We start from the raw sequence: 20,376 nt of genomic DNA, 5'->3' as shown, positions 1-20,376 counted from the left end.
TTTCATTGCTCAAAGTACTTGAGCTTAAAAGTTACATTGAAATTACATAACACCATTTTCTGTTAACATTTCTCATATATAAAATGTTTTATCAAAGAATCAGATTTACAAATCCTTAAATTATTGTCTTTCACTAAAAACTGGACAAGTGTGCAAATTGTTACAGAATCACCAAGAACAAGCAGTGTGAGAAATGCCAACATTATTTTCATGTCAGATATTGTAATACAACATAAATGATGAAGATACTAGCCATTTATGGAGGTGCTTTAATTGCCAATGACACTAGATAGTATTGGAGAAACAGTACCTTATCTTTAAACTGTGAGCTGATTTGGCAGTAGTATAAGAAGAGTTAACGTAATTGCAAGCTGTATATTGCAGCAGTGAGTTTTAGGGTAGATTAGAAGATTTGATTAGTGTCAGACCATTCAAATCAATGAAATGTTCTAAGAGATTTTGCACATCCAAGATCATAGTAACTATTTCCAATAGCTTCATTGCTTCAACAAAAGGATACAGAAAATTCAACAAGTTCAGAAACAGCCTGACAGTATGGGACATAAGATGCAAGCTGAGGCTACAAAGAAAAATAACAAGAAGAAAAAAAATATCTTTTTGCTGTGTAGTAGTCCCGGTAGGGTTGTCAGAAATTGGTGCGAGTTCTTGGGGAGATAACTACCAAGTAGCTAGTATTTTTAAGCTCAGTGTAGGGCTCAGCAATGTCACTCCTGATTTTGGCTCTTTGAGAAAGTAAATTGGAGCAGAAGATTGTTATGATAGTAGGGATGCAGGCAACAGTTTGGACCATAATTTGAATTCTTCATCTGAGGATGAGATTAGGAACTGATAATGCTCCTTACACTGGTGTGAAGATCTTGTCACTCTTTGAGTGTTGTGATAAGCTCTTGATGAAGCAGGCTGTTGAATTTGTTTATTCAGAGCTTTGAATATTGCTCAGAAAAAGGGGACACTCTCACATTGTTGTGACTGATGCGTCATCCTTCTCCTGGTTGCATCATTCATGAAATGGTTTGCATTTTAATGGTACTAGTAAGAGGCATATCTTATTACCAAATGTATCCAGGTTGATCAAAGCAATTTGCATCCCATTATAATGATTTCCAATGTTTTTGCAAGAATCTTTTATTGTAAATTCACCCTAAAGAAAGAGCTTCAGTATAAAGGTAGTTTCATTTGAAACACTACAAGCAAACTATAGTGACCAGAATTGGACAAGTCTGGCAATGACTACAGAACCAGTACTTGCTGGACGACTGGTTGAGAGTGCTGACAGCGAGTTGTGAAAGAACAAGAGGAGGAGCTCCACTGGCCTATTGTCATGGACAGGGGTGGACCGGTTAACTGTTTCAGGTATCTCTGGAATATTACTGGAGCAAAAGACATCCCAAAGAGCAAGCACTTGTACTTGTAAAAGCCAAAGGGAGTGTTGATGACCATAATGTGCTGCAGTTCCTCATTCGGAGGGATGTGCAAATATACATCATCAGAGTCTGTCTTGGAAAAATATGCACCTTCATCAAGCTTCATGAGGAGGCCCTCCAGATGCAGGATGGTTTGGTTTTCACTTGTATCTGAGCATTGATCATCATTTTTAGGTTTCTTGACCACCACCAGAGGTGTGGCCCAAGCACTGGTTTTGACAGGTTCACTTACCCCATGCATGCGGAGATGATCAAGTTCTTGCTTGATGGCTGCCAATAGAGAGATACGAAAAGGTTTCATCTGGCAGAAACAGACACAGTGCCCAGATGTAAGAGAGATATGAGTGTGGAACTCTGTGGGGCACCCTAAGCCAGGTTCAAACAGAGGCACGAAGGCGATAGAGAGGTCGTCGAACTCCTGGAAGGGAACTGTGTCAGAGATGACCCAAACCTCATCACTGATGGAGGACCGAAATAGCGAGAAGGTATTGAGACCAAAAATGTTTCCAGGTGGGTGATTATCAACAAGAAAAACAGTCATCAACTGGAAGACTTGTTTGTACATAGCATTGACTGTGAACTGACTCCAGAGAGAAATCAATCTGTTACCATAGGTGACCAACATATGGGAGAGTGGAACAAAGTCAGGGGAACGAAGATACACAAACATGTGGAGGTCGGTCATACTGTCAGTCAGACATTTCCTGCATCTGTCTGGAAGCGGAAATCCTGGAGTGCAATCATGAGATTGATAAACAACTTAGAAGTGGAAGGATCACTACAAGAAATAACTGCCTGAAGCTCATACAATGTCCTATGATGCATTGGGGGGGGGGGGGGGCGGAGGGGGAGGGCATCCATCAAACTATGCTGATGGTTGATTACAAACAGTGCGCAGGTGCCCATCTCTCCCACAACAGGTGCAGTGCGCCAAGCAGTCTGGACAGTGCCCATGGGGGTGTGCCATGAAGCAATCAGGGCATGACAGGAGATCCCACTACTGTCAACAGGGGGGGGGGGGGGGGGTGACGGGTGTAATGCTGTTCAGAGGCCATAGAAATGACCAAAACCAATAATCAGTCTACCACTGGTGGGGAATAGACTTGTGACAATACTGCCCTTGAAGCAGTGGCTGGACCACCACAGCATGAGACCTTTTTTTGCTGCCTGTGCAATTGCAAAAGATTGTGTGATTTTCAAAATATCCTCTAAGGAAGGGTTTTCCAGCTTGAGGGCTGCAGTGTGAACTTGCAGCAGGAGCCAATTTGACTACAAAATTGCAGATCATTGAATCAGCATATGAAGTTTTGTAAGTTTGGATTGTACAAGTGAAATTGCAACATATACTCAACTGGTGCAATCTCAGAAGATTGTTTGATTTTCGAAATATCCTCTAACATAGTGCTCTCCGGTTTGAGGGCTGCATTGTGAACTTACAAATCAGGAGCTAATAGTGCCTCAGAATTGTGGTCATTGAACCAGCATACGAAGTTTTGCAAGCTAGGTTTGTACAAGTGAAATTGCAGCTTCTATTCAACCCTTGCAAACCCATTACCCGTGAGTGGTGCAACTAACCAAGCAGCTTGCGGTATTGATGGAACTTGAGGGTGATGCAACCACCTGGAATCATTGTGAATGATAATTGGACAGCAACAAATGCATCTCCTTGAATGTAAACACAACTAGATTCGAGAGTGGAGCCAACTTCTTTACCAAGAAAAACACCCCCAAGAAGCCCAAGAAAGGAAGAGCAATTGTTTGCAAGTGTCATGTGAAACCTGAATAGCGGTGAAGTGCTGTTTCATCCACTGCAAATACATTACCCCAATCCTCTTTTACATTGGTAAACATTGGAAACGTGGGTGGGCATCACTCCAGCTGGGAAGTGACCATAGCTTGGATAGGTTGGGGACTCTAAACCTGTAAGTAATCTGACAGAAGTTGTTGAATTGCTATTGCTGTTGCTGAAATTGCTGTACAACTGCTGTTGTGAAAGCAGCTGCTGGTGTTGCTGTTGATGTTCCACGAGTTGCACCATCTTGGCGTCCATGAATTGGTACTGACCATCCCATCCTCATCACTAGTTATGGTAACCAGAATCAGACAAGTCCAGGAACCAGCGGTGGCTGGCCAACTGGCCGAGAGAGTCAACAGCGAGTTGTCCAAGAAAAACAGGTGGATGGTGTGAAAGAACAACAGACAATGGAGACAGCATGACAGAATAACAAATCCAAAGAGCAAATTAAGGTCAAATATTTACATGTAGTGAGTTCAGAATCAAGATAACAATGTTAACTAGATCTATATGGTAATGCAGAGAAATCACAACTGATGGATGGAGTGGCTGCACCGCTGGCTTTAAAGGGTAGCTGCAAGCCCTGACAGGCCGGCTGGACAGGTATGGCCTATGTAAGCACATACATCAGCAACTGCAGCCCCTGCAATTTCAGCAGTACCACCTAGCAACCATCATTGATGTCCATACTGCCTGGCGGGTCTTCGTTGTGACGGGCCGGGATACCAAACAAATCAGAATATTGCACCTTGGACAAGGTCATGGGTTTTAAAGAAAACATCATCTAAATATCAGAAACCTCATTAATAAAAGGATTAACTTCTAATATCCCCATACAAAAAAAGAAATAATGGGCCAATGAAACATAAAAGCCTTACATGGAATACACTAAAACATGAAAAAATACATCTTGATGGCTGCAATCTAATTTTGTGTTGCTATAGAACCAATAAGAGGAAAGGGACCAGGTGGATAAATATGAAAAAAGTGGAGTAATTCACAGATCTTTTAGATTTATAGAATTGTGTTCAGCAACTTTTATAGTTGTTCACAACAATGGATCGGAAAACACAGAAGCTTATATAGTACTGGCAGTTTCCAGGCCTTCATTGGGAAATATCATAAGCTTCATAAGGCAGTTAGAGATCATTTTAATAAGGTGGCGCAGACCTAACTGGAGAGTTATTGTTTGTGAAGACATAAATGTTGATTTTCTATCAGATAGTGTTGATGAAGGGTAACTGGAGTTGTTGGTGTGCAGCTTTGAGTTATATTCCACAGTAAAATTCCTTGTGGTGATTGAAGGAGATAGCACAACAGCCATTGGCACTTTGTTTTTAAAAATTGCAATGATTTAACTGTATAACCAATTGCCATTCTGTTCTTTAATGATTAAAAGCTAACAACAAAGTAAACTGACATGTTAGGTTCGTATCGTAGAATAAACATACTGTATCACAGGACCATAAAAAGTGAGTCAGTCACAGAATTAAGAGAGAAATTGTGGGAAGGATGCTGATAAGAGATTTATAAGGTAGACAGTGTGGATCGAAAAGTTAACTATTTCTTAAAGATGTTCCTACAACACTTTGAGTCATGTTTTACCCTAAAAGAAATGTGTGTTAAAATGAGGAGAAGAAGGTCAAGGGATTGATAACTAATGAGGTTAAAGTATCTTGTGCATGAAGACAGATTTCCCCCTAGTTCCGAGGACAAGCTGTAGCCAAGAGTTGATTCACCAATACCACTGTAGTGTGGGGCTTGAATGGAATGTGGTCTGGCCTGGAGGTTGTGCAGATGTGAGCTTGTTATAGCTATAAACATTTATTAAACACAGCAAAATTCTTCAACAATTTAGAAAAATAAAAAAATGAACGACAGTGAACTCAAATAGCTTGCCCATCTACAGTTCTTGAGAAAGTGAGCACCAAACAAATGTAGAGTAATTAAAATTACTTTCAGTACAGTAGTAAGCTGATCTGATAATAGATACCACCCCAGTGATAGCAAAATTGGGGCCAGTAACAAAACAGTTTACAACTCATAATGTTTGGCCTTTTTGCCCATAAAACACAATAAAGTGTGAAATAAGAAAGTCTTCTCACCTCTCCTGCAAGAGAATCCAAAATACTGGAATACAATAAAGACATATAAACAACTTGCGGCAAACTTAACCAAACTGCATGTGTTGCAACATTTAATATGGGTCATAGGCTGGTTTTAAGTTGTGAGACATGTGTCCTTTATTTCCTTGGCACTGTTACATCCCTAATCAGTACTGTGACTGGTGTCAGAAACTGAATAATTACAAAAAGCTCCTTAAACCATTGCAGCAGCTTTCCTATCAGCTTAGCCTCTGCTCTACCCATCTTATCAAAGCTCCTGGTGTACATCAGGACTTTCTAAATGGAATGGAGTTCTTCCCTGGTTGTATTTGTGAGAACCTTGTTCTTTGGCAGCCAAAATATTCTTCTGGGCCACCTCTCCCTGATTTCCATAGATGATACCAAACTGGACAATCAATCTTTGATTGACCACAAATTAGCCTGTGTGGAGTTACTCATAGAAGCAAACATTAATCCTGCCAGTGTCTCTCTACGTGTCTCATGCTTTGCTGTGTTAAAGGCGTACATTAAGTACATTAACCATTCTAGAATCTCATCCCAGTATGTAACCTGAATGATGATATGCAATCAATGCTGCCTTCAGATTGTGGTTCGCTCTTTCATCAGATGATGGGTTTGGGTAATATGGAATCGTGGTTGAATGCCTAGTTCCTATTCCAGAACAAAATTCCTTAAAGACTCTGGAGGTAAATGCCCTGGCATTATCAGAAACTAAAACATGGCAAGAACTAAAGGTACTAAAAATTCTTCAAGCGGTATATCACAGATTGTGTGGTTGCCACTCTGGTAGGAAACAGCAAGAGAATCTTGAAAAGGCATCAATGCAGGAGACAGAGGTCTTTCTACCAGCTTTGAGACCAACATTTTTTGTGCGATTCCTGAGGAGGTTTACTAATTTAACATATCTTGCATGCCTGCGATCCATTCCTTTCCATATGAATTCTCTGTGGATTTTGGCACATTTTTTATAGATGCTCAAGAGTCCACCCACTGATGACTTGTGATAATAGACAAATAACATAAGTACTACTTTCATGAGCACCATGATCCTGGGCCAATTGCTACCCCTTGTATTACAATACAGTGTACCATTTATCAAATACAGCCAGTCCACTGCCCCATGTTCTACTCTCTGTCTGATCGCTGTTAAGGACACATCCTGTTTTTTACACTCGCCAATATCATTGAACATATGTAGGATTCAATATAGGATTCACCCCATATTGTTAACCAACCAGTTCTGGTCAATTACTTTGTTCTCTTCCGTATACCCCTGAAACATGAGAGTCCATCCTCAGTGACATTGTCGGCTCCTCTTGTCTGTCTGATTTCAGATTGAAAAGCTGGAATTCATGTGATCTATATGGAAATTCAGTTTGTGCATCTAGGTGTGCCAACACACAGTTAAGTGTCTGATTGTCTTTCTGTAACTGAAAGGGTATGTGGTCTAGATAGAATCTAAATTTCTCCCAGCTGAATAGAAATTCTAAGGCTTCAAGTTCATAAATTGAACACTTGTTTTCAAATGGGGATACCCCTCTAGAGGCATATGGTACTGGTTTTCTCCTCTCTGGATATTCTTCAGTTGGTACAGTGAAGTATGGTATGGCTAAAAGAGGAGCCACTATTAAGACCTCCTTTCACACTTCAAATGTGGCTTGTAGGTACTTACCCCATTCAAATTTGCAACCTTTTTTCTTTAATTCAGTCAGTGGCCAACCCAACTGCACAAAATGCAGCACAAATTTTCTAGAAAAAATTAACCATCTTGAGAAACATTGCTATTTCCTTGGCATTTCTTGGTGCAACACATTCTCTAATAACCTTAGTACATTCCGGATCAACCCCCACTTCTCCTGGCAACACAGTATCCCCAAGAAATGACAAATCAGAAAATTCAACCTTTACCTTTTTGGGTTTGCCTATTAATCCCACCTTTCTAAGGAATGTGAACACTGTTCTGAAGTGTTCCTTATGTTCCTACCAACTCTTACTAAAAATAACCAAATTATCAAGCTAATGGCACACAAATTTGAACTTGATATTTGAAAACAATGTATCTAAGAGCTGGGATAAAATAGTGATGGAAGTTGTGATCCTGAATGGCACTCAATTAGACTCAAATAAGTTTTAATCAGTGGCAAACACTATTGCACTTCAATTTCTCAGCTACAGGAATTTTATAATATGCCTGATTCAGATTGAAAGTAGTAAAAACATCAGCATCTGCGAACCGGCCAAAATGTATGCTTGTCTGATAGTGGTTTGACTCAAAGGACAACCTTCTTATTAAGTTCCCTATAATCTACTACAAGTCTTGATGTGGCAGATGGTTTTGGCACAAGAAAAATGGTTGTTGAATATGACAATGTGAATGGGCTGAAAACTCCTTGCCCCAACAACTATTGATTAACCTTTTTAATTTTTTCATGTGCAGTGCTGACAATGATATTGCATTTGCTTCACTGGCACTTTCTTTCTCTTCAGAGTAGTATTTAATTAAGTTATTAAGCTCTGATTTAACAGCCAGCACAGCATCAAATTCACTGAACAATTGCCATAATTCTTCCATCTGACTTACTAATAAATGTCTGGTTGCACCACACCAACTCCTCCTTCACACTGGTGTACCACAGCTACAGGTACATCAAAATGTGGTCAAAATGAGAATGACCTGTTCCTAGAAAATTGGAAGATGAAGTGACCATGTGCCGAATTAGAATTGGCCCTATGCTCTTACTTACACAAGACCCCAGAATCAGTTCAGTGGGTAGTCCCTCCACTACCCTTAGTTTAATTTTCAATGTAAAATTCATGAATTCTTAACTTAGTGACTGCCTATCCCAACATCTGCAAAGGGCTTGAATTGTCTGGCACATACTAAGTGTCATCTTTGTTCAACTATCCTCTTCCCATTTGCCTGGTGCAAAACGACTTGTCCGTATGGGCTGGCATGATAGTAGCAGCCAGTGGGAAGCAGCATACGCTGAAGACGACACGGGGACATGAATTGAGCGAGGGTGACAGGATGGAGGAAGGGGGAATTGTTTGATGTCTTTCCAGTGTTTCAGTCTCATTGATTGGTAAATAAAAAATCTTCTTCGAGTATTACTTACAGAAAGATGGAGTTCTGCAATTCATTTAATAATAGAGGTGTATTTTTTTTGTGAATGGAAATAAAATAGTTTGATGGTAGACATACTATATTATACAGGCTGTTTCAAAATGAATATAGGGTTTTTAAGAAATTGTAGCATTTATTACATTTAACTTACAATTAGAAATAATACATCAAATGAAAGAGCAACTATAACAGTTTTTCTTAAAAGTGTTCAGTGTGAGTACCATCGTCACACATCGAGTGGATAGACGAGTTTTTCCAAAACCTTGATCACTATGTCTATAGTAATTGTTGTAACAGTGCTGTTTCTGAAGTCGGATAGGTCACCTGGTAGTGGAGACATATGCACATCATCCTTTATGAACCCCAAAAGGCAAAAATTGCATGGGGTCAGATTGTGTGTGAACATGAAGATCATATAAAACTAGATCTGTCATCCAGTGCCTTGCGGCCAATCCAGTGGTCAGGTACAATGGCATTTAACCAGTCACATGCTGAGTTATGCCAGTGAGACGGTGCCCGATTTTGCTGCTGAGAAACACCAGTTACAGTTGCTTCACCGAAAAAGTCAAGAGAAGTGTTGTTGCAACTGTACTATCTCATGGGGATTTGCTTGCCCCCAGATACACACATTACATGTGTTCACATTTCCATTTAGGTGAAATGTTGATTCAACAGTGAAGATGACAAGACCCAGAAAATCGTCATCTCATGCAGCAAAATTTCGTTTGTGAAGCTGGCGCATAAACCATAGTATGTAGGCTTTACAGCTTGTAACAACTGGAATGACAAGGATGAACTGGAATCACTCAAAAGAGTAAAGTCCACTGGACCTGACGGGATACCAATTCGATTCTACACAGAGTACGCGAAAGAACTTGCCCCCCTTCTAACAGCCATGTACCACAAGTCTCTAGAGGAACGGAAGGTTCCAAATGATTGGAAAAGAGCACAGGTAGTCCCAGTCTTCAAGAAGGGTCGTCGAGCAGATGCGCAAAACTATAGACCTATATCTCTGACGTCGATCTGTTGTAGAATTTTAGAACATGTTTTTTGCTCGAGTATCATGTCGTTTTTGGAAACCCAGAATCTACTCTGTAGGAATCAACATGAATTCCAGAAACAGTGATCGTGTGAGACCCAACTCGCTTTATTTGTTCATGAGACCCAGAAAATATTAGATACAGGCTCCCAGGTAGATGCTATTTTTCTCCTCTTCCGGAAGGTGTTCGATACAGTTTTGCATTGTCGCCTGATAAACAAAGTACGAGCCTACGGAATATCAGAACAGCTGTGTGGCTGGATTGAAGAGTTTTTAGCAAACAGAACACAGCATGTTGTTATCAATGGAAAGACGTCTACAGACGTTAAAGTAACCTCTGGTGTGCCACAGGGGAGTGTTATGGGACCATTGCTTTTTACAATATATATATATAAATAACCTAGTAGATAGTGTCGGAAGTTCCACGTGGCTTTTCGCGGATGATGCTGTAGTATACAGAGAAGTTGCAGCATTAGAAAATTGTAGTGAAATGCAGGAAGATCTGTAGCGGATAGGCACTTGGTCCAGGGAGTGGCAACTGACCCTTAACATAGACAAATGTAATGTATTGCGAATACATAGAAAGAAGGATCCTTTATTGTATGATTATATGATCGCGTAACAAACACTGGTAGCAGTTACTTCTGTAAAATATCTGGGAGTATGCGTGCGGAACGATTTGAAGTGGAATGATCATATAAAATTAATTGTTGGTAAGGCGGGTACCAGGTTGAGATTCATTGGGAGAGTCCTTAGAAAATGTAGTCCATCAATAAAGGAGGTGGCTTACAAAACACTCGTTCGACCTATACTTGAGTATTGCTCATCAGTGTGGGATCCGTACCAGATCGGGTTGACGGAGGAGATAGAGAAGATCCAAAGAAGAGTGGCGCGTTTCGTCACAGGGTTATTTGGTAACCGTGATAGCATTACGGAGATGTTTAACAAACTCAAGTGGCAAACTCTGCAAGAGAGGCGCTCTGCATCGCGGTGTAGCTTGCTCGCCAGGTTTCGAGAGGGTGCGTTTCTGGATGAGGTATCGATATATTGCTTCCCTCTACTTATACCTCCCGAGGAGATCACGAATGTAAAATTAGAGAGATTAGAGCGCGCATGGCTCCGCCACACACCATTGGGTGGCTTGCGGATTATAAATGTAGATGTAGATGCAGATGTAGATTTCTTGGGACTATGTGTGACAGACTCTCACTCATTCAAGGTGTTTTTCATTCATTCTTGGTCGTTCAATACTGTTCGCTTTGTGCATGGATATACAAACAAATCTGACCGAGTTGCTCTTTCATTTGATGCGTTATTTATAATTATAAGTTGAATGTAATAAATGCTACCAAGCCTCAAAACCCATATATTCATTTTGAAACACCCTGTATATTAATTTATTTTTGCACAAAGTGATCTTGTTAGTGTTCCATAGATCGCTTTTGCACATAATCAAGGGTTATTAATCTAAAATTGAGGCTGTAGAACATTGTCATTGAAACTTCCTGGCAGATTAAAACTGTGTGCCAGACTGAGACTCGAACTCGGGACCTTTGCCTTGTGTGGGCAAGTGCTCTACCAACTGAGCTACCCAGGCACGACTCACGCCCGATCGTCACAGCTTTAATTCCACCATTACATTGTCTTCTATCTTCCAAACTTCACAGAAGCTCTCCTGCGAACATTGCAGAACTAGCACTCCTGGAAGAAAGGATATTGCGGAGACATGGCTTAGCCACAGCCTGGGGGATGTTTGTAGAAATTTTCACTCTACAGTGGAGTGTACGCTGATATGGAACTCCCTGGCAGATTAAAACTGTGTGGCGGAAGGTAGGAGACGAGGTAGTGACGGAATTAAAGCTGTGAGGATGGGGTGTGAGTCGTGCTTGGGTAGCTCAGTTGGTAGAGCACTTGCCCGTGAAAGGCAAAGGTCCCGTGTTCGAGCCTTGGTCCAGCACACAGTTTTAATGTGCCAAGAAGTTTCACATCAGCGCACATTCCACTGTAGAGTGAAAATTTCATTCTAGAAACATTGTCATTGTTTGTAAAGTCACATTAATTATTAATTAGCATAAAATGAAATTAGTGATGTAGCAAACAAAGCATTTGAAAGTGTTTGTCTCCAGCTTATTGCCAGCACAGTATTAAAGGATCAAACAGCCTTTCTCCCATGAGAAATTTGTCTAACATGCACAATGGGAATCCTAATTTCTATACTGGTTTATATGCATCATAAAAACCTTAAAATATGCATGAAAAATGTTAGAAAAAGTATGAAAAGTGTCATAGTATGCTAGATCAAATAATTTAAAAAAAAATGATAGTTACTGCATGCATTATATCTCAAACTCGAACATGTGCATATCAGTTACAAGGAAGAGTGCTGGTCACGCGAATGATGAAATCATTTTCTGAATACTTTCTGGTAGAGTTTAGGAAGGGGACCTTTCTGGGATTCTTTTCTAAAAATTTGCAAAATTTGAATGCTAACTGTGTTTCAAGAATTGTTTCTTCTTTGCTATTGTTGTAAGTGACTAGCGAATGCGATGCAAGTAAGTCACAGAAAAACAGTCAATATGTACAAAACCAACTTCAAGATACGTTACACACAGAGGAGCAAACTTGGAAACTTTGTAATATTTTATTAAAAAAATAACATACAGTAATGATTTTTTTTAACAGTGTCAACTTTTAATTAATACATTTGGACCAAAGCCACATTTAAAATTTATTTTACATTTTTCTACTATTGTAAACATAAACGACCAAGTACTGTTCTAAAAGTTAAGAGGTAATATTGTGCCTTTGATCACTCGAAACATTTTTATAAGCAGAAAAGGACCATTCTGCATCAACTGAGGTAACTGGGTAGTATTCAAATTTGGGTCGGCACATATCATTTCTGGTAAAAGTTCACCAATCCGATTAATAAAACTATCAATTTGGCACAAGGGTTCAAAGCCTGGGTTATTGTTTAAATTGTTTTCAAACTTTTCTCTAAGTTTTCTTGGGAACACCTCCAGCAATGAGGAGTTCACTAGAATAACTTTATTGATTACCTGAATAGATTCATTCAGTGCCAAACCTTGAGTTTCAAGCTTTTTAGTACTTGCAAGTATATGGGAAAAAAAGAGTGCTAATCATAGCAATTTTTTTTTTTTTAATACCAGAATCATTAAAAACTGCCTTGCACTGGGAAGCTGCCGAAGCCTCTTCACTATCGAAGTCATTTACTGCTCCTCTAATGGCCTCAAAATGTTAATTGTAAAACAGAACCTAGTACCCCAACAAGTGTTCACTGGTTTGAGAGGTTAAAGTGCATTTGCTAGTTTTTCTTTGTAGGTCTTGATGTGAGCAGGAGCCTTTAGAAACACTTTCTTTGTGGATGAAAACAGTTTATTTACATTCACAAATGTGAAACGTATGTCTTCAGCATGGCAACATACTCCATTAGCAAAGCACATCACATGAATCAAATTGGGATAAAATACTCATAGGGCTTTTCCTGCTTTGATCATGTAGGGAGCAGCATCTGAAATAAGCACAAACACCCTTTCATCTGCAGAAGATTCTGGAAATATGTTTCTAATACGCTCGTTCACAAATCTGACGATTGTAGAATGATTTACTTTTTCATGTTCTTTGGAGGCCACTAAATAGGAAGAAGGAGACTCTTCTTTTAAAGCACCAACAATTAAATTTGCAGTGTAATGGCCATAATTGTCTGTAGTTTTGCCAACTGAAATCCAGATAATGCTGTCCTTGAATTCATTGCATATTTCATGCAGGATATTTATGTAAATTGCCAGTATCTAATTTTTACACAATGTTGATTTATCTGGTACATTTGGTTTAAGCAATATTTGCACAGGAAGCCTTTGAGGATAGGGTTTGTAAGTTAGTATTGCTTGCAATGAATGCTTCACTTAGATCCATGTTAAACTGCCTTTTCAGTTACCTTTGGACAAATTGGTGCTACTGCAACTTGCTGCTGTCAGAAGTTGTTGTTGTGGACCTTTCTTGTGCATTCCTATGATATAAAGACTTGTCTTGACATGGAGGTCTGTTTGAAACCTTTTTTTGCAGAAAATGTTTTTCTCGCAAACTTGAAATTATAAAACAATTCTGTCAAATATAAATGTTCCAGGATGGTCAGCTATCCACAGAATGACATTTCTTTTTTCAGGTGTTATGGTGCACAATACAACACACTACACGCTGTAAACACGTTCAACTGTGTGCTAAACTGAAACAGTGGACGTGTGACTGAAAGCTTGCTTAGTTTAATTGTTACAGATGTGTGTGGTATGACAGTGGAAGGGATTAACTAGGTGTGAGGGTGCAGGAGTGTTGACTCTGTCTGCCTGTTCCTGTTCATCTTCTGTAGTGATTTCACTAGGCAGTGGCCTCTCGGTTAGTGATTGCACAACTTCTACGTCACAGTCAGTCTGAGAGACTTCAAAACTAGATCGAGCTATAGACCACACATCTAAATTTTTAAAATATTGTAAACATAGAGCGAAAATATGCATCGTCACTAGTTTTTAGTTAAAATATGCAATAACTGGTGAAAAGGAGCCCAATATGCAAGTGCATATGAAACATGCAAATGCATATGCAACATGCAAATGCATATAACCCTGTCTCTACTAATTTCAATGTGTATAGGTGATTCTCAAGTGTTATATTCTGCTTCCCTTGTGAAGAATTCTCTATATTACTGGATGCTAAAATTCAGGAGAAATTTAGTAATCAGTTTGAATAAAGATTTTTAAAATTTCCCTTACATATTTTATTGTTTTATATGTGAGTGAAAATTAGTTAAAAGTGTTGGGTATATCAATAGCACACCTGATTCCATTGTATCTACATTAGTTGTTTATCAAGTCTAGTTGATAACACAGTTTGTTACTATGTTTTGCTCCAGGTCTTGATGAACGGACTGGAATTGTGGTGGAACATCCTGGCCCTGGTGTGAAGCACATAAGTGGGTATCAGTTGTTTGATAACCACAGTGTTAATCTTATTTCAAGCATTGTACTGGGACTTGTTACTCCTCCTGTAGCAAACTGGTTGTGGCCATGACAGGAAGACAACTTTCCCTGGGCTCATTTCGTAAGTATAGTGTTGTGATTGCACTGTGAAAAAGAAGGAAATGCCATTTTGGAGTTTGATCTTCAATTCTTAACAGTTGACCTGAAATGTATCAGTAGCATAATTTCAGAAGGGATGGAAAGAGTTGGTGCAGGGTCATTTTTAGGTTTCTATTCTCTCTCTCTCTCTCTCTCTCTCTCTCTCTCTCTCTCTCTCTCTCTCTCTCTCTCTCTCTCAATTTCTGAATTCGGAGCTATCACAGCTCCATTCATGCTGACTAAAGTTTTTAATTATACCTCACTAATAGTTTACATATAAATCAATTTGATGTCTTCAGATTTGATGGCAAAGGGAAAGATAAAGTTGTTAACAGGGTAAGTTACTTTTTCCAAGAAGAATACTGCCTTTATGTTTCTCATTGATTAAAATGATTCAGTTGTTAAAATATTTGCACTCAGAAATATTTAGAATATTACTGTTGCTGGTAAAATAATGTATCCTTAAAAGTTAAGATTCTGAGATAAGGTCTTCTCAGCTATGCAGAGCCACTGGAGGAATTGCTCCTGTCTTTGATGCAAAGTGGTAGCTTGCTGCCAGTGGGTTGAAGGTTTTGGTCCACAATGACAGAGATCCTTTCTCCAGCCACTATAGGACTCCCGAGTGTTTTAGTTTTCTTATTCTAGAAAGCATATAGAGAGTGAAAATGTGGGGAATGGTAAAAGTGAGGAGGAAATGAGTTCTAAGAGAGAAGTTCTAGTGCTGGGTGAATTCAAAAGTGACTCTTTGGATGTGGTTACCGCAGCTGAGCTATAGATGAATGTGTATGATAGCCAGCTCAGAACCTCCGTGTTCAGTAAGAATGTTCAACTTTGGCACTGTTTTGAATGGTGAGTAACAGCTATTTTTGCTGATGTGAGGTTGGTCTATTAGTTAGGGATCCAGGGAAGAGCAGCAAGTTAGAAGTTCTTGGTAGGCTGCCAAAGTACAGTTGCATGGGAGAAGGGGAGGCTGTTAGTTGGATGGTCATGCAAACTTAGCGAGGCAGAGAGTAAAGTTCAGATTTGTTTGAATGATTGCAAAGAACTGTGTGAAAGAGAATTGACTAAAATGTGGGAACTGTGTGGAAGAGATTGAGTCTTTGATTAGAATAAATAGATGGAAATTCAATATGAGGTTAAGGGTGAGTCCTTCATAGAGAATTAAAACTTTGTGGAGTTGAAATTTTTTGAAAACAGTTTTCATGAGTTACTTAGTATCTGCTTGGATTCTAATTTTTGATTGCTAGAGGAACTTTGTTGGAGTGTAGTAAATGTAGCAGTCCAGCAATAAGGGATTGGTATCCATGAGAGACTGAGGTAGGCTGTTGTCATTGTGGGTAGTAGAACTCCAAGATGAGATTGTGAAGCTTTTGTGTTAGGTAGTTTTATCTTGTGCAATTGTGCTTGTTAACGTGTAGTATTTCTCGGTGTCTGACAGGTCATGTCGCAAGTTCTCCATGATATTTTGACAGACTCGTTGCTATCATCAGGCAAGAATTCTAAGCATTAGAAATTCTGCAAGTGAGAAACACACTGGGAGAACATGAGATGACACTGTGCTTGTTAGTCTCAGTACTGGAAAGTGAGCGATTCATTGTGGGAATTGGGATGTTGGAATTTAGGATTGAAAAGAAATAATTTATATGTTATATGGGGTAAAGAGCAACTTCATGCATGTCTGTGACTGGATAATATAGTTTTATAGGACTGGTTAGGTTAGCATTACACACTAACTGAACATGAACAAATGAAAAACTTTGTGGACAGAAGCGTTGCAGACAAAAATGAGATTTTTCTTTTAAAAAAAATCAAGGCTAATTATGAGATAGGTATCCATGGTGTTCTAGGCAACAAAACAGGAAAAATTTGAGGGACTTGGGTTTTTTATGTATTTGCTCAAATGAAAGGAGCCAAAGGCATTGCCACAGTGGTAACACTGGTTCCCAACAGATCGCCTAAGTTAAGCGCTGTCAGGCTGTGCTAACATCTATATGGGTGGCTATCTGGTCTGCCGAGTGCTGTTGGCAAGTGGGGTGCACTCAGACCTTGTGAGGCACAAACTGAGGAGCTACTTGATTGAGTAGTTGCTGCTACGATCTCTTAAACCGACATATGGCCGGGAGCGCAGTGTGTTGACCGCGTGGCCCTCCATATCCCCATCCAGTGATGCCTGTGGGCTGAGGATGGCACGGTGGCCAGTCGGTACCATTGGGCCTTCCAAGGCCGATCTGGACGGAGTTTAATTTAGTTTAGTTCAAATGAGACGAGTGAGAATGCTTGATTGACAGGTAAGGTATGTCGGAGGACAGATATGGGCAGAGGACAGCTCCAAATGTGAGAAGGGGCAAGCTGGGACTCACGAAGTAGTGGTAGTGATGTGATATATGATGATAGGGTTAAAATAATAACACTCACAGAGAAGAACTGAGATAGAGCAACTAAAAATTATGAATTAAAATGAAGATAATAAAAATAAACAGAGAAAATGTAATTGACAATAGCGTGGCTTACAGAAACAAGAAAAGAACTAGGAAGAAAGAACAACATGGAAAGAAGAATGGAAAAGACAACATGCAAAAAAGCTGGAGTAGTACTGGAGGCATAGGAAACAACAAATAAAGAAAACAAATGGATTATGTAAAGGTTGTTTTTTTTAAGTTACCACTATAAATCACAGACTTTGTCAGCTATTGTATTACTTATTAATTTAGTGACATGTTTAAAGGGTTATACATCATCTTCAGGCTAAATGGCATTACAAAAACAACTTGTTTTTGTAATGCCTTATAGCTTGAAGATGAGATATAACCCTCAAAACATGTTGCTAAATGAATAAGTAATACAATAGTTGACAAAGTTTGTGACTGGTAGTGGGTTAAAAAAAAATAAAAAAATAAAAAAAATCTTTGCATATTTCTTGAAACAGTCATGGTTGAAAAATAGTCACAATGGCTTCAAAAAAGGAATTAAAGTTGTTAAATTTGTTACATGATCCTAGTTGGTCCATACATGAGTCAAAAATAATAGTGATCATCATCATTGCCATCAGTATAAAACTAAATAGAAATGTAAATGAAAATTGGAATGGAAAAATTCTTTGTACAGGTTATGTCATTATTAATGGCACAAATACATGGGGTTGAAAGTATATGATACTAGAAGCAAAAAAGCCTCAGTAAACATAGATTGGGAAATGAACTGTGTGCAAGGTAATTGTGACTTTGTGTTACCAGCTACTACTGACTTGATTTTCTTTAACATCATCCCAGTTAGGAAATGTGCAATGCTATACATTAAGAAAAGATACTAGAGATCCTTTGGTAGCAGTGCAGATGTTGTAAATGAACATGACAACAGTTACATGCCTGAAGTCATTGTTATAGGAGTAGTTCAAAGTTTCATCCTTGTACCCAAATGCAGGCATGTACCTGTCTCCACAATGAGCCTCTAGCAATCCTGCACAATGTCTAGTATTACTAACCACACATTTTAAGTGATCAGCCACACACATAGTTCTAAGTTTCTGTTTTAGTTTTCTCAGTCTCTTTGACACTATCTTCCAAGATGTGAGCTAATGCGATTGTACAGGTGGGCATGGGTGAGACGGTGAGAGTGTGCACACACACACACACACACACACACACACACACACACACACACACAGCATGTGAATTGAAGAGCAGATGACACTAAACATGCCCCCTGTGGGTTCGCGGGTTAGAATAGGCCCGAGGTATTCCTGCCTGTCGTACGAGGTGACTAAAAGGACAAAATGAGATCTGGGTCATTCATGATCAGAACAGCATCCTCTGTCCAGTCACGGGAGTTACTCGCTTGTGACAAGCTGACGGATATTTCTGGAAGCATCACGCCCCATTAGAGCTTAAGTATCATATTTCACAGAGACCTTCTTTTGCAGTTTTCCGATGAGCTGCGCGCCAGTTTAGAGTGGCGAGGTGTACATTTTGTCCGGCGTGTCCACCGGGATCCGAAGGATAATCAGGTTGCCACCGGTGCCTTCATCTTGGCCTTTGAGGGTGATACATTTCCCGAGAAGGTCAAGGTGATGGTCTACCAGTGTGATGTAAAGCCCTATATTCCTCCCTGATGTGGTGCTTTAAGTGCTGAAAGTTCAACCATACGTCTTCCTGCTGTACTTCCAGCTTCACATGCCGAGATTACGGTGACCCATCACATCCCAATACTCTATGTGCCCCGCCTTCCATCTCTGTTAACTGTGGAGAGCACCATTCGCCTTGCTCGCCTGACAGCAGGATTCTGCAGAAAGAAAGGAAAATCATGGAGTTCAAGACCCTGGACAGACTGAACCACACAGAGGCTAAGAGAAAATTTGAACGCCTGCATCCTGTGCGTATGACATCGTCTTACGCCACCAGTACAACAGTTCTGGCACCATGAGCTCCGCCAACCCAGGTCACTACTCAGAGCCGGAAGACTACACGTGGCCCCTTGATGGTGGGGGGCATTTCCCTTCCTGTTGCTCCTGCAGCACCTACTTCTGGAGCAACATCCCCACAACCATCAGAGACATCCATCCCCACTTTTAAGCTGGAGAAGTGTAAATCTTCTCCGGCTTCTCTCTCTAAGAAGGGGCCCCTTGGGTCTCTCCCTTCCCAGGTTTCTTCTAGTGGGAAAGATGACACCTTTCAGTGGCTGAAGAGCCCAAAAGCAGCTGGTCATATGGCTTCATGCTCATCCTCAGTCCTGGAGACTGAGCCAGTGAAGTACTCCCAGCCAGGGAAACCCAAGGAGCAGTGAGAGAAATCCAAAAAGAAAACCCCGAAGACCCAGGAAATTGCGGTGGCACTCACACCGCTGCTACCTACAAGCTCTGCAGCTGAGGATAGGGTAGAGATTTTGGTGTCCACTGAGGACCTAGATCTCGCCAGACCCTCAGACACAATGGATATAGACTCCTCGGGCAATAAATCGGTGGCAGCAGGTGACTCTGAGGTGTAAACTGTCCCATTGAATGTTCCATGCCTTCCCAGTCTCACAATGTCATCCTCCAGTGGAATTGCAGCGGTTTTTTCCACCGCCTGGCTGTGCTATGGCAACTGCTAATCTTTACACCTGCTATCTGCATTGCCCTCCAGGAAACATGGTTCCCAGCAATGCGGACCTCTGCCCTCCATGGCTATAAGGGATATTACAGGAACCATAGTGCCTATAATTGAGTGTCAGGTGGAGTTTGCATTTATGTCCTAGACTCAGTCTGTAGTGAATGTGTGCCCCTTCAAACCCCTCTTGAAGCAGTGGCTGTTAGGATGAGGAGGACACAGGAAATAACTGTCTGCAGTGTATATCTTCCTCCAGATGGTGCAGTACCCCTGAATGTATTAGCTGCACTGATTGATCAACTCCCTAAATCTTTCCTACTTCTGGGAGATTTTAATGCCCATAGCCCCTTGTGGGGTGGTACCGTGCATCCTGGCTGAGGCAGAGATGTCGAAACTTTACTGACGCAGTTTGACCTCTGCCACTTAAATACTGGTATCGCCACACATTTCAGTGTGGCTCGCGGTAGTTACTCGGCCATTGATTTATCAATTTGCAGCCCAGGACTTTTCCCATCTATCAACTGGAGAGAACATGACGACCTGTGTGGTAGTGACCACTTCCCCATCTTCCTGTCACTGCTCCAGCATCAGGCACATGGACGTCTGCCCAGATGGGCTTCGAACTAGGCAGACT

The 20,376-nt window shown here is 40.4% G+C and overlaps 1 protein-coding gene across 3 annotated transcripts in view; it reads left to right on the top strand.

Moving 5' to 3' along the window:
• LOC126354842 (transmembrane protein 19) overlaps positions 1 to 20,376 on the top strand; it is an 85,308-nt gene that overhangs the window by 46,680 nt on the left and 18,252 nt on the right. For all 3 annotated transcript variants that reach the window (XM_050004820.1, XM_050004819.1, XM_050004821.1), the window contains exon 7: positions 14,457 to 14,644. In XM_050004820.1, the coding sequence (XP_049860777.1) occupies positions 14,457 to 14,614 (158 nt within the window). In that variant the 3' untranslated portion in view covers positions 14,615 to 14,644. The remainder of the gene's footprint in view (positions 1 to 14,456; positions 14,645 to 20,376) is intronic.

Source organism: Schistocerca gregaria, chromosome 3 (assembly GCF_023897955.1).
Source record: "Schistocerca gregaria isolate iqSchGreg1 chromosome 3, iqSchGreg1.2, whole genome shotgun sequence".
Lineage (NCBI taxonomy): Eukaryota > Metazoa > Arthropoda > Insecta > Orthoptera > Acrididae > Schistocerca > Schistocerca gregaria.
This window is presented reverse-complemented; position numbering and strand designations above follow the sequence as displayed.